The 12,848-nt window shown below is 46.2% G+C and overlaps 1 protein-coding gene across 1 annotated transcript in view; it reads right to left on the bottom strand.

Moving 5' to 3' along the window:
* SRPK2 (SRSF protein kinase 2) overlaps nucleotides 1-12,286 on the bottom strand; it is a 239,748-nt gene extending 227,462 nt beyond the window's left edge. The window contains 2 exon segments of the mRNA XM_036327570.1: nucleotides 11,663-11,717; nucleotides 12,257-12,286. Of these exon segments, the coding sequence (XP_036183463.1) occupies nucleotides 11,663-11,717; nucleotides 12,257-12,286 (85 nt within the window).
* Between the last annotated feature and the right edge of the window lie 562 nt (nucleotides 12,287-12,848).

The following is a 12,848-nucleotide window of genomic DNA, read 5'->3' as shown; positions in this document are numbered from 1 at the left end:
CTTGAGAATTATAATGCCTAAAAATATTTACATTAATTTATACAAGAGATAACTGAAATAAATGTACTCTGGAGATAATAAACCAATTATTAATTTTAAACTTATTAACAAAGCAGTTTGACTGCAAAGATATTCAATGTGGAATTGAATTTAAATATTGGAGGCAACACATTACATATACATTTTTCAGGATTTATCTAGTAAGGCTAAGGAGAAATATAAAAGATCATATATGCCTAAATATAAGCCATACTCTTTTCCAAAATTATCCCTCAAAAAAGGAGTCATTTCCTTATATTCTAATCCTTACAAAACTTTTATTATGATAGTCTGCTCTCTCAATTATCTTATTTTTAATATAAGGCAAAAAAATTATTTAAGACAAGAGGAAATGAACAATAAAGCTAGTCTTGATGACAGATGGTAAAAAAAGTGACCTATGTAATGTGAAAGAGAAAGAACATTCCTAGAGGAGCATGGCCCAGAGAAGTCCTGGTCAGACTGAGAAAAGAGGGAAGAAGGGATGAAATGTTCTTCATTGACAGAACTGTTTGCAGGAACTGTCTGAAGTCAATACTAATTAGACTTCAAGCCAACTAAATCAATTTCAAAGGAGGCAAATTAATTCAACACATTTATGGGATTATTCCTCAAGGTATGACCTCATTAAGGCTGCAGAGAGCCTTTTTAAAAAATTGCTTTAGCCCGGCTGTAGTGGGTCAGTGGTTGAGTGTCGATCTATGAACTAGGAGGTCACGGTTCAATTCCCGGTCAGGGTACATGCTCGGGTTGCAGGCTCGATCCCCAGTGTGGGGCATGCAGGAGGCAGCCGATCAATGATTCTCTCTCATCACTGATGTTTCGGTCTCTCTCTCTCGCTTCCTTCCTTTCTGAAATCAATAAAAATATACTTTAAAAATTGCTTTGAAAGTAAGTAAAGCCCTAGCTGATTTGGCTCAATGGATACAGCGTCGGCCTGTGGACTGAAGGATCCCAGGTTTGATTCCAATTAAGGGCACATGCCCTAGTTGTGGGCTCAATCCCCAGTATGAGGCGTGCAAGAGGCAGCCAATCAATGATTCTCTATCATTGAAGTTTCTATCTCTCTCCCTCTCCTTTACTCTCTGAATTAAATAAAAATATTTTTTTAAAAAATAAGTAAATCATTAGATTGTGATAATAAATGTAATTCCATATAACAACTGGGGGTAATGTGCCATTGTTTTTGCAAACTATTAGTTATAGCTTGGACAAAATATCATATATAGATTCAAAAATAAAGCATCTCAGTTTAGACTAAAATAAACAGCATGTATTCTCTCTGTACTATCTTCACAGCTTTTCCATAAATTGTTCTTGCCGAAACCGGTTTGGCTCAGTGGATAGAGCATCTGCCTGCGGACTCAAGGGTCCCAGGTTCGATTCCGGTCAAGGGCATGTGCCTGGGTTGCAGGCATATCCCCAGTGGGAGATGTGCAGGAGGCAGCTGGTCGATGTTTCTCTCTCATGGATGTTTCTAGCTCTCTATCTCCCTTCCTCTCTGTAAAAAATCAATAAAATATATTAAATAAAAATAAAAAAATAAATGGTTCTTAAAAATTAAATTCTTGAAGAGATCAGATTTGTGGTTACCAGAGATGGGGGAGGAGAAATTAGAGCACATGGTCAAAGGTACAAGCTAGAGATGTAATGTACATGACGACTATAGCTAACACTGCTGTATGATTCATAGGAAAGTTAAGGGAGTAGTAGGTAGATCCTAAGAGTTCTCATCACAAAGACAAATTTTCTTTCTTTTTTCTTTTACTGTATCTATATAACATGACAAATTTTAATTAAACCTACCGTGGTAATCATTCCACAGTATATGTAAATCAAACCATCATGTTGTACATCTTAAACTTATACAGTGATGTCAACTTTTTTCTCAATGAAACTGGGGTGGGGGAAGAAATAGCTTTTAAAAACATGTATCATGTGCTCTGAAAAACTAGTAACTGATTCAAAAAGCATTATTAACATGTTTTAAAACTTTATTTTCATAAACAGACAAAGCAGAGAAGATAGTAGTGAATCCCCAATTACTCAGATACTGCAATTTCAAGATTTTGATAACTTTTTTCCATTTTATTGGGGTATGTGACAAATAAAATTGTATAAATTTAAAGTGTGTAACATGCCCTGGCCAGTGTAACGCAGTTGGTTGGACGCCGTCCGGGCACCAAAAGGTTGCTGGTTCGATGCCAGGTCAGGGCAGATGCTTCAGCTACAAACAATGACTGATATCACTAACTGGCAGCCACAAAACAACTCCAATGGCCTGACCAAAGATCATTAGCTTTTCCCAAACCTGCTCTGCATTCCCTATCTTCAGAAATGACGGCAACACACTCCAAAAGTTTAGCTAATTCAGAAATCTGGGATCCATCATACACCCTTTCCACTCTACTCCCCCATGAAATTGGAAACTAAATCCTGTGATTTCTACTCCCTTAGTAACCATCAGTCTCATGAAGCCTCCTAATGATCTGGCTTCTAAGCTCTCCACACAGTAGCTAGTAACCTTTTCTAAAAACCTCAATCTGCCTCTTAACAGTTCCCAGGCCCTGAAGACTTCCTCACTGTCCCATTCACTGCTCACCACACCAGGCACCCCAACATTACCTGCCTACTTGACCTTCCAGGTATAAAAAGCATGCCATTTTACACCTCCACAAGCTTATACCCACTGCAATGCTGCTTCTGCCTGGAAGACCCTCACCCTGCCCTCTATATTTACTTGGCAAATCCTTATTGGCTCTCCAAGATCTAGTTTAACAGAACTCTGTGAATCTGCTAAAAACTATTGAATTGTACAATTTATGTAGATGAATTGTATGGTCTGTAAATTATCTATATATATAAAAGCCTAAGTGACCATCGCAACCGAACGGACGACCGAACAGGCTGTGTGGGGCGACCAGGCCAGCAGGGGGCTTGTGAGGGGCGACCAAACGACTGAGCAGCAGGCTGCATGGGATGACCAAGCTTGCAGGGGGGGTCAGTTGGGGGCAACTAGTCCGGCAGTGGGGCAGTAAGGGGTGACCAGGCCGGCGGGGGAGGGCAGTTAGGGCAACCAGGCTGGCTGGACAGGGCAGTTGGGGGCAACCAGGTCGGCAGGGGGCAGGGGCAGTTGGGGGCAACTAGGCTGGCAGGGGGACAGTTGGGGGTGATCAGGCAGGCAGGCAGGTAAACAGTTAGGAGCCAGTGGTCCCAGATTGTGAGAGGGATGTCCGACTGCTGGTTTAGGTCCGATCCTGGGGACATCCCCCGAGGAGTCCCGGACTGGAGAGGATGCAGGCTGGGCTGCAGGGACCCGCCCCACTCCTGCATGAATTTCATGCACCGGGCCTCTAGTATGTCAATAAAACTATCATAACTATCAGAGAAGACTTACAAACAAATATGTTTTTTAAATGGGCACTTCACAAATAGGAAATTCAAATGACCAATAAGCAGATGAAAATGGGCCCTGGCCCGCAAAGCTCAGTAGTTAGAGCATCGGCCTACACACTAGAGCAGCGGTTCTCAACCTGTGGGTCGCAACCCCTTTGGCAGTCAAACGACCCTTTCACAGGGGTCGCCTAAGAACATCCTGCATATCAGATATTTACATTACGATTCATAACAGTAGCAACATTGCAGTTATGAAGTAGCAACGAAAATAATTTTATGGTTGGGTCACAACATGAGGAACTGTATTTAAAGGGCCAGAAGGTTGAGAACCACTGCACTAGAGGGTCTTGGGTTCAATTCCCAGTCAAGGACATGTTCAAGGGTATTTACCTGGGTTGCAGGTTTGTTCCCTGCCCCCAGTCAGTGTGTGTGTGGGAGGCAACCAATGTGTCTCTCTCATGTCAAAGTTTCTCTCTTTCTCTCTCCTTCCCCCGCCCTTCCACTGTCAAAAAAAAATAAATATATATATATCTCAATGGAAAAATATTCTCAAGTATTAAATAAATAAATAATAAACATATGAAAACATCTTCAATACCACCACTCAGAAAAAACGCAAATTAAATCCACGAGGTCTCAATACATACCCAGAATAGCAAAAACTTAAAAGAATGACAGTAACAAGTGTGACAGATGTGGAGCAATGAGCAACTGAAACTGTCATATATATGCTAACTAAAAAAGGAACCCTGACCAGGTTACTCAGTTGGTTAGAGCATTGTCCTGATACATAAAGGTTTCAAGTTGGATCCCTGGTCAGGGCACATACAAGAATCAACCAATGAATGCATAAATAAGTGGAACAACAAATCAATTGTTTCTCTCTCTCAAATCAATAAATAAAATTAGATTTATAAAGAGGAAGACCCAAGACATCAGAGGAGTAGATGAAGCTTACTCACACCTCCTCCCAGGATCAATCTGGAATTACAACTAAATTATAGAACAATCAACCTGAATAACCAAATGAAGACTAGCTAAACAGAGGTCTTATAACCAAGGATTTACAGATGAAGCCACATCAAGACTGGAGTTAGTGCTACCAGCTCAGAGCACAAGTGCTCAGAAAGCACATTCTTGGTGTTCGAATCTCATGGCATCGGGATAAAATCTGTGGGACTCAGCCTAATGATGAAAAATCAGATGTGTCTTATGACACCATATTCTATGTTTTCAACAGTAAAAACTGCTGCCACCTTAAGGATAACCCCAAGGTCATTATCATCCAGGTCTGTAGAGGTGCAGTAACAGTGGAAAGCTGTGGGTGACTTTCCAGTGGCCTCAGAAGACAGCTCTCCAATCTCCAGAGGACCTAAAGGAGGAATGTTGTCCATAAGAAAGACTGTTGCTTTCTGCTTCTCAACCCCACAAAATGTTTCCTAGAGAAGTCCAAGTGGTTCTCTCTTCATCACACAACTCATACATTATGTTCAAAAATACTTTGTCTGGCCTGGCCGGTGTGGCTCAGTTGGTTAGGCATTGTACTGTGCACCAAAAGGTTGCAAGTTGACTCCAGGTCAGGGCATATGCCCAGATTACAGGCTCAATCCCCAGAGGGGGGTGTGCAGGAGGCAGCTGATTCATATTTAATGTTTCGCCCACACATCAATGTTTTTCTTTTTTATTTCTCTCTCTCTTCCTTCCTCTCTCTCTAAAAATCAATAAAAATATCCTCAGGCAGTTGGACAGACATGAGCAGAGGATGGAGGATGGGCCGGGTACAGAAGGTCACAAGGATAGAAAGCCCCAGGTGCATAGCAATGGTCAATCAACTGCAGGGCAGGACCTTGCCCCCAGGGTGACTTTCCCTCCCCTAGCATTTCACAGGTCCTGAGGTTTGCTCCCCTCCCCCCACCTTTCCTCCCTAGAGATAACATTTAGGCCTCAATTGTACTTCAGCTCCAGGCCCAGATAAGCAACAAAACCAGCCTCAGGACCAGCCTCAGCTGCATGGAATAATGATCCCCAGCCCTGGTATCGACCAATCAATCAGTGGAGACCACAACCCTGAATGGACACAGCTGGAAAACTACTGAATATTCTTTTAAGATCTTCCCTGGGACCTCCCCTAAAATCTCCACCCTTAAAACCCTTAGGATTGAGGACCCTGTGCAGAGAGCATGCCCCTGCCTTTCCCTTTCCCCGCTTCCCACGGCCCAGGCACGTTACCATTAGCTTCCTCACTCCCAAGCTCCAAGGGCCTTCCTTATCCTCGAACTAGTTTGCTAAGCCCTTTTCTTCTAGGAATTATGTTCTCTAACTCTGTAATTTACACAGTAACTGTTCTCTTTCTCTTACAAATATATATATATATATATATATATATATATATACATACATACATATGCCTAAGCAATCGTTAAAACTGGACGACCGGATGGTAACTATGACTATGACGTGCACTGACCAGGGGGCAGACACTCAACACAGGAGCTGCCCCTAGTGGTCAGTGCACTTTCACAGCCAACTTCCCGTGGCCGGCCAACCTCCCAGGGAACCTCCCCCAGGCTGGCTGCCCCCCATCAGCCCGCCGGCCAGAACGAGGGACCACACCCATGCATGAATTCATGCACCGGGCTATATATATATATATACACACACACACACATATATATATATATCCATCCATCCAGATATTTTGACCTCTTTGCAGGCAATTCAAATTAGAAATCTCAAGGAGTCTTCATCCCTTGTATATATACTTCCTGAAGGAAATGTGCCAGTTCAACATGATTTTTAAAATCATTTTGTATTTCAATAAAAGAGAAAAAATAAAATAATAAAGCTATTTTATTAAAATAAGACTAATGCTAAAATCAAACAAGGTCTCTTCCTAAAGCCTTGCCTTTCTAATCAAAGCATCACTGTACCTAAGTCTTACAGTACTCATCACACTGTCCTGCAAGTCTGTCGACCAGGCAATCTCTCCTACTTGCCAGTTAGTACAGTTCTGCTTATCTTAATCTTCCTAGCATCCAACACACTGCCTAGCACTAGATATGTGCCATAGCTTATCTGCTTCATATGTCTTTGTTGTACTGAACTGCACTGCTGATAGCACAAATGTTTATTGAATAAACAAAAATGTTAACAAAACAGTTAAGTCAAAAATAAGTGATTGCCTTCTGAGGGAGGAATTTCAAAGTCACTGGCTTGTGATCTTGAGTTGATACTATAGGGAACAGTTGAGGCTTACCTAATAAACATATCAGCTTGTACCACAGCATTCCTAAATTGTTGCATCTGTGATTCACTGACCCAGTGCCACCAATCGCATGCCCATTTCTGCAGCAGTCAGAACCCACACTACAGAAAACAGATAAGCAATAACCTACAGGGTCCACCTACCAATAGAAAGTCAAGAGCCCAAAAGGATACAGTGCAGAACCTCAGCACCAACAGCGCAAACACAGATCACAGATATCATGCAGAGAAAAGAGAGAGGGACAGGCAGACACCAAGATACCAAGTTGCTAACTTGCTAGAAATCAAACAACATATATAAGTCCTCCAACAATCATACTCTTATATATCTGTCCTCCAGAAATAGAAATATATTCACATAAAAACTTGTACACCAATGTTCAGCAACTTTATTTGTAAAAATTAAAAATTATCCACAAATGTCCTCCAACAAGTGAATGGATAAAGAAACCACGGTACATTCACACCATGAAATTCTACTCAGTAAATAAGGAATGAGCTACTGACACACCCAACAACAGGGATGAGTCTCAAGGGCACTATGCTGAGTGAAAACTGAATCTCAAAAGGTTATATGCTGTATAATTCCACTTATGTGACATTCTCAAAGCGGTAAAAATTTTAGTGGAGAGCAGACTAGTGCCTGCCAGGGGTTAGGGGTTGAGGGTAGGATTATTAAAGGGTAACAAAACGGAGATTCTTTGTGGTGATAAAACAGTTTTGCACCTTAGTCCTGGTAATGATTACATGAATCTTCACAATGATAACATTTGACAGAACTACACACACACACACACACACACACACACAACGCGCATGTAAAAACTGGTGAAATTTTACTTGAGTTCATAGTATTGTGCCAATGTCATTTACCAGTTTTGACAATGTCCTGGTGGTTATGCAAGATATCGCCACTAGGGGAAGCTGGATGAAGGGTGCACAAGAAACTACTATTTTTGCAACTTCTTGAGTCACATTATTTCGAATTTAAAACTAAAAAGAGATTTAGCCAATTCTTAAGATTCAGAATTGAATGCCACTGTAGTCCTTCCCTACTGCCTATTACTCACAATCAGCACAATTAATAATTGGCAAACTAAACTCACCGGAACAATTTTAACTAGATTAAAATTTTGACTTGGCTAATCAGAGATATCTTAATCTTATTTCTGACAACTACAAATTCCACAATACTAAAAAATGGAACTGGCTTTATTCATAAAAGCTCACAGAATTAAACTAAATTAAAATGAAGAGCCAGCTTGCACATATAAGTAGTTTATGACAAAAGTAGATTATATTACATCAAACCAGGACCATGTAGTCACATCGTAAAATTCAATATTGCCAGTTATTATATTAATACAATTTAAAATTAGCCCTAGTACACCTTGTCCTCCTCTAGAGAGTTCATCTAAAAGCAAAAACACTGGGCATCAGGAAACCTGAATTCAGATGCAAACTAAGCTAATTGTGTGACCTTAACCTCTGTCAGAGCTGCCTGTAAAATGAGGAGTATACCTCTGAGATTCCCAGGCACCTAAAGCCCCTTCCACCACCTCTTCCCTCCCGGGCCACTCAATGCACCCTAAACCAAGACACCATGGTCTCCCACACACTAATTGGCCAGCTCCTATTTTCTACCTTTCCCCTGCCTGCCCCTACACAATCCATTCTCCCAGTGGCCTACTAGGCCAGACCCACCCTGGCCAAGAGGCTCAGTTTGTTGGAGTGTTGTCCTGTACACCAAAAAGTTTCGAGTGTAATTCCCGGTCAGAGCACATATCTGGGTTGTGGGTTCGATCCTCAGCCAGGGAACAAACAGGAGGCAACCAATCAATGTTTCTCTCTCACATCTCTCTCTCTCTCTCTCTCTCTCTCTCTCTCTCTCTCTCTCTCTCTCTCTCTTCTTTCACACCTCTCTCTCTCTCTCTCTCTCTCTCTCTCCCCTTCTCCTTCTCCCTCTAAAATCAATAAAAACATATTCTCGAGCCCTGGCCACTGAAAGATGGTCAGTTTATTCCCAGTCAGGGCACATGCCCGTGGTGCAGGCTCAAACCTGGGTGGGGGGAGTGCTGGAGGCAGTCAATCAATGTTTCTCTCGCTCCCCCTCCCCTCCTCTCTCTCTAAAAATCAATTAAAATGTTTTTTAAAAATTTAAAAAAAATTATCCACCCATCCTTGGGTGAGGGTTTTAAAAAAAAGGCCAGCCCCCCCCCCCCCCTCACCATCTTCTTCAATAGCACCCCAGCCACCTGACCTTCGGGTTCCTCCAACATTCCTAGCCCAGTCCACCCTAGGGCCTCTGCCACACTCCCATCTCCTCCTCTTAAGTCTAGCTTTGGTTCAAATGTCACCTCCTCAAACAGCTGTGTGTGGACTCTAGTCCTAGGCTGCCTTGATTCAATTTAGCAGCTGGGCATGTTACTTACTCATGCTGTGTCCCCATTTCCTTGTCTGTAAAATGGTGATAACAACGTCTACCTCATAGGGTTATCACAAGGGATAAATACATGTACAGTCATCAGCACAGTGACTGGTAGTGTTCAAATGTCATCACTATTACTTCAGGCACCCCATCTTAATTTTCTCCCTATGCCTTAGCACTATCTGAAATTGGCATTTTTATTTGGCATCTTCTATGGGGTTCTCCCCAAACCTCCATATAAATGGAGGTTTGTTCTTATTCAAAGCTTTCACCACCCCCTAGGAAAGGCATGTTGAATACATGCATAAATAAATTATATGAAGCATCCCTTTAAAATAATGTCTTGAACCAAAGAATTAAGTTAAAAATGACATTGCTTTAACTAAACAGTTATGTAATTGGGCTGATCTAATCTTGCTAATTACCTGCAGATCAACCAGTTCTTTAGGCACTGCGGGGAGTTTTGCCCTCAAAACTTAACACATAAATACAATAGACAGTGGAAGAAACTGACTGATTAATCTGTGGGAGTAAAAGTTGAATATTGTGGATGTATGCTAATTCTTTTTTTTTTTTAAATATATTTTATTGATTTTTTACAGAGAGGAAGGGAGAGAGATAGAGAGTTAGAAACATCGATGAGAGAGAAACATCGATCAGCTGCCTCCTGCACATCTCCTACTGGGGATGTGCCCGCAACCCAGGTACATGCCCTTGACCAGAATCGAACCTGGGACCTTTCAGTCCACAGGCCGACGCTCTATCCACTGAGCCAAACCGGTTTCGGCGTATGCTAATTCTTTATAAACATATCACATAAATCCAAACCGAAGTACACCAAAAAAAGGCTCCTGGCCATTAGGAAAGTCATATCCTTAAGTATGAAAATATGAAACATACACTGACTTACTTAACAAACTGCTTTTTCACATGTATGTATATATATAAAACACACATATCTTATTTATATGTGCATATATACATATACATAAATACATAAATATATGTATCTACTGAAAACACACACATCCAGAGCCACCCCCCAGCCCCAGGGCATGCTTTTTTCAATTCCTTTTCACATTTCTGGACATAATGGGCTACGGGGAAATAACAGCTATGATTAAAACCCAATACTCAGGATCCTAAACATTACAGTTCTCCTTATTGTTTAAACTTTCACATTGTTCACCAAAGGAAATACCAAATTTGAGGTTCTGATTGACTTGCAAGCTAGCATTAATTTAAAAAAAAAAAATCTAAAACTACCAAATATTCCATTCCCCCCAGTTTCTTAAGGAAAGCATCATGTCGATATCACATTTTGTGAAATCCTGAACTTACAAATTATACTCCATTCTGAATGAATAAAAATCTTGTCATGCTATACCATGCCTTAGGCAGTTTTCAGAGATGCCACCAGTGAGTACGAAATTCCCTCGGCAGAGAGACCAAGGTGGCCAGGGCAGAAGAGCCTCGAAATGTTGCCGGGTAGCCCCCCAAAGGAAGCCACCAACAGATGCTTCGTGGTTTTATTTAAAGATGCTCGTGGACTACCATTCCCCACAGTACCAAGGGGACAGCAAGGTCCCAAATCCAGGAGGAGGTGTGTAGAACGCTGGCAGGTTTTTTGTGTGTGTCTTTTTTTAATTTAAGAAAAGAGAAAAGAGGAAGGTGGCGGCGCTCTGCGGTCTCGGAGCAGCTCTCCAGGAAAGGCTTCCCGTTGCCGCTGCCGCTCGGGCCGCGGCCAGGCTGGAGGGGGCCGGCCGCGGGCACGTCTACAACATCACTGCCCTCCCCGGCGGCCCCGGGCACCGGGAGGGAGGGAGGCCGGGAGCCGCGCCGGGACTGCCAGCGCACACGCCCACCGGCCCCGCGCTGCGGGCACGCTCGGCCCGCACACAAAGTTTCCCGCACAAACCCGCGGGCCCGCGCGCACGGGTCTCGGCGCGGAGCTGGCGCCGGGCACACGCCCGACGCGAGCCTCTCGCCCACCCGCTCCGGTTCTCCGCCGACCAGCCGAGAGGCAGGAGCCGGGGAGCAGGGGCGGCGACACGGACACACGCGCGCACACTCACTCTCGTCTCCCGCACGCTCGGCGCCCCTTCCTCTCGGACCCCCGTGTCCAGGTGAGAGCGGCGAGGCCGCCTCCCCCGCGCCAGGCGTGCGGGAGCCGGGAGCCGGGAGCCGGCGCCCCTCCCAGAAAGGGCCCGCGACCCCACGGCCAGCCCCGCGCGCAGGGGCGGCGCGCACGCCCCGCGCCTCCTCACCGCCGCCCCGACCGCCACGGCGACGGGGGGCCCGGGGCTCCGGGGGCCGGGGGCAGCTGGCCGGCCGGCCCCGGGCTCGCGCGCGTCCCTCCCCCGAAAGCCGCCCCTCCCCCCGGCCGCCCGGCCGCCCGCCCGCCCGGCGCGCAGGCGGCGAGCGCCGGGTCCCTGGGGACCAGCCCGCCCGCCGGCCCGGGAATTCGGGCAACTTCCCCAGCGGGGTCCCGAGCTGCCCGGACCGGGCCAGGGCGGGGATCCAGGGTGGACTCACTTTTTCGGATGTTTCTCTCTTTTCGGCCTCCGCTTTCGGGCCTGAATGGCCAGCACTGGGGAAAGAGGAGACACACATTAACGGTCGGGCCGGCCGGCCTGCGGGGCCGCGTGGCCGGGAGACGGGCCGGCCGCGGGCCACTCACCTTTCCGGGAGCTCATTCCGCCGCAGCGGAAGCGGGACGGGGGTCTTCGCGACGGCGGCGACGGGAGCGACGCCGGAGCGGAGCCGGGCTGCAGCCTCCACTCGCTCCGCCGGCCGGGAGGAGGCGGGAACCGCGCCTGCGCCGCCGCCGCTCCCGCGGGGTCCCAGCAAGACCCGCCCCCGGCCGGCCCCGCCCCCACCAGCCCGGTGGGGTCCAGACCCCGGCGGCGGGCGACTCCCGCACGGCCCGCACCCACCGGCCCGCCCCACCTGTGCAGTAGCGACGGCCCCCACCTCCCTCCCGGCCTCGACCCCCGCCGCTCGGGCCTCGGCCTCCCCGCCCCAGCCCGCGGCCGGGCCTCCGCCTCCTGCGCCCCCGCGGCTTCCAGCCTCTCCCGGGGACCCGGCCCGCGCGACCCTCCCTCCGGCCACAGTCTCACCGCTACGCACCCCGGCCGGGGGCGCCGCCCGCCTCTCCATGCGCCTGGCCGTGGCCCGCGCCTCCGCGGGGCTCACACCACTGCTCCTCGCGCGGCCTCTTCTCCCCCTTGGCTCCTCTGCATCCTTGCATCCCCATGAGCGCCGCTTCTTCCCGTCTGGCGAGTGTGGAAAGGTCACCGGTCCCAGAGCCAGGAGACCCGGGTCCTTCACTGGCTGTGTGACCTTGGAGAAGTCATCTTATCATCTCACCGGTACCGATATCCCACAAGATTGCTCGGATTTAAAGAAAGGAAAAGTTGCCAATAGCATGGAAAGTAGAACGAAGCTTTGTGCACCTGAATTAAATAAATTGAGTAGATACATGAGTACAACGATCAAGACCAACAAGTAGTTATTTTCTCCAACTTACAGTGAAGAAACGGAGTCCTGCCTGGCTAGCTTGGCTCAGTGGTTGAGCGTGGACCTATGAACTGGGAGGTCATGGTTCGATTCCCCGGTGAACAGTGATTCTCTCTCATTGATGTTTCTCTTTCTCTCTCCCTCTCCCTTCCTCCCTGAAATCAATAAAAAGTATATTATAAAAAAAAAAAAGAAAGAAGAA

This window comes from Myotis myotis, unplaced genomic scaffold, assembly GCF_014108235.1.
Source record: "Myotis myotis isolate mMyoMyo1 unplaced genomic scaffold, mMyoMyo1.p scaffold_m19_p_11, whole genome shotgun sequence".
Taxonomy (NCBI): Eukaryota; Metazoa; Chordata; class Mammalia; order Chiroptera; family Vespertilionidae; genus Myotis; species Myotis myotis.
This window is presented reverse-complemented; position numbering and strand designations above follow the sequence as displayed.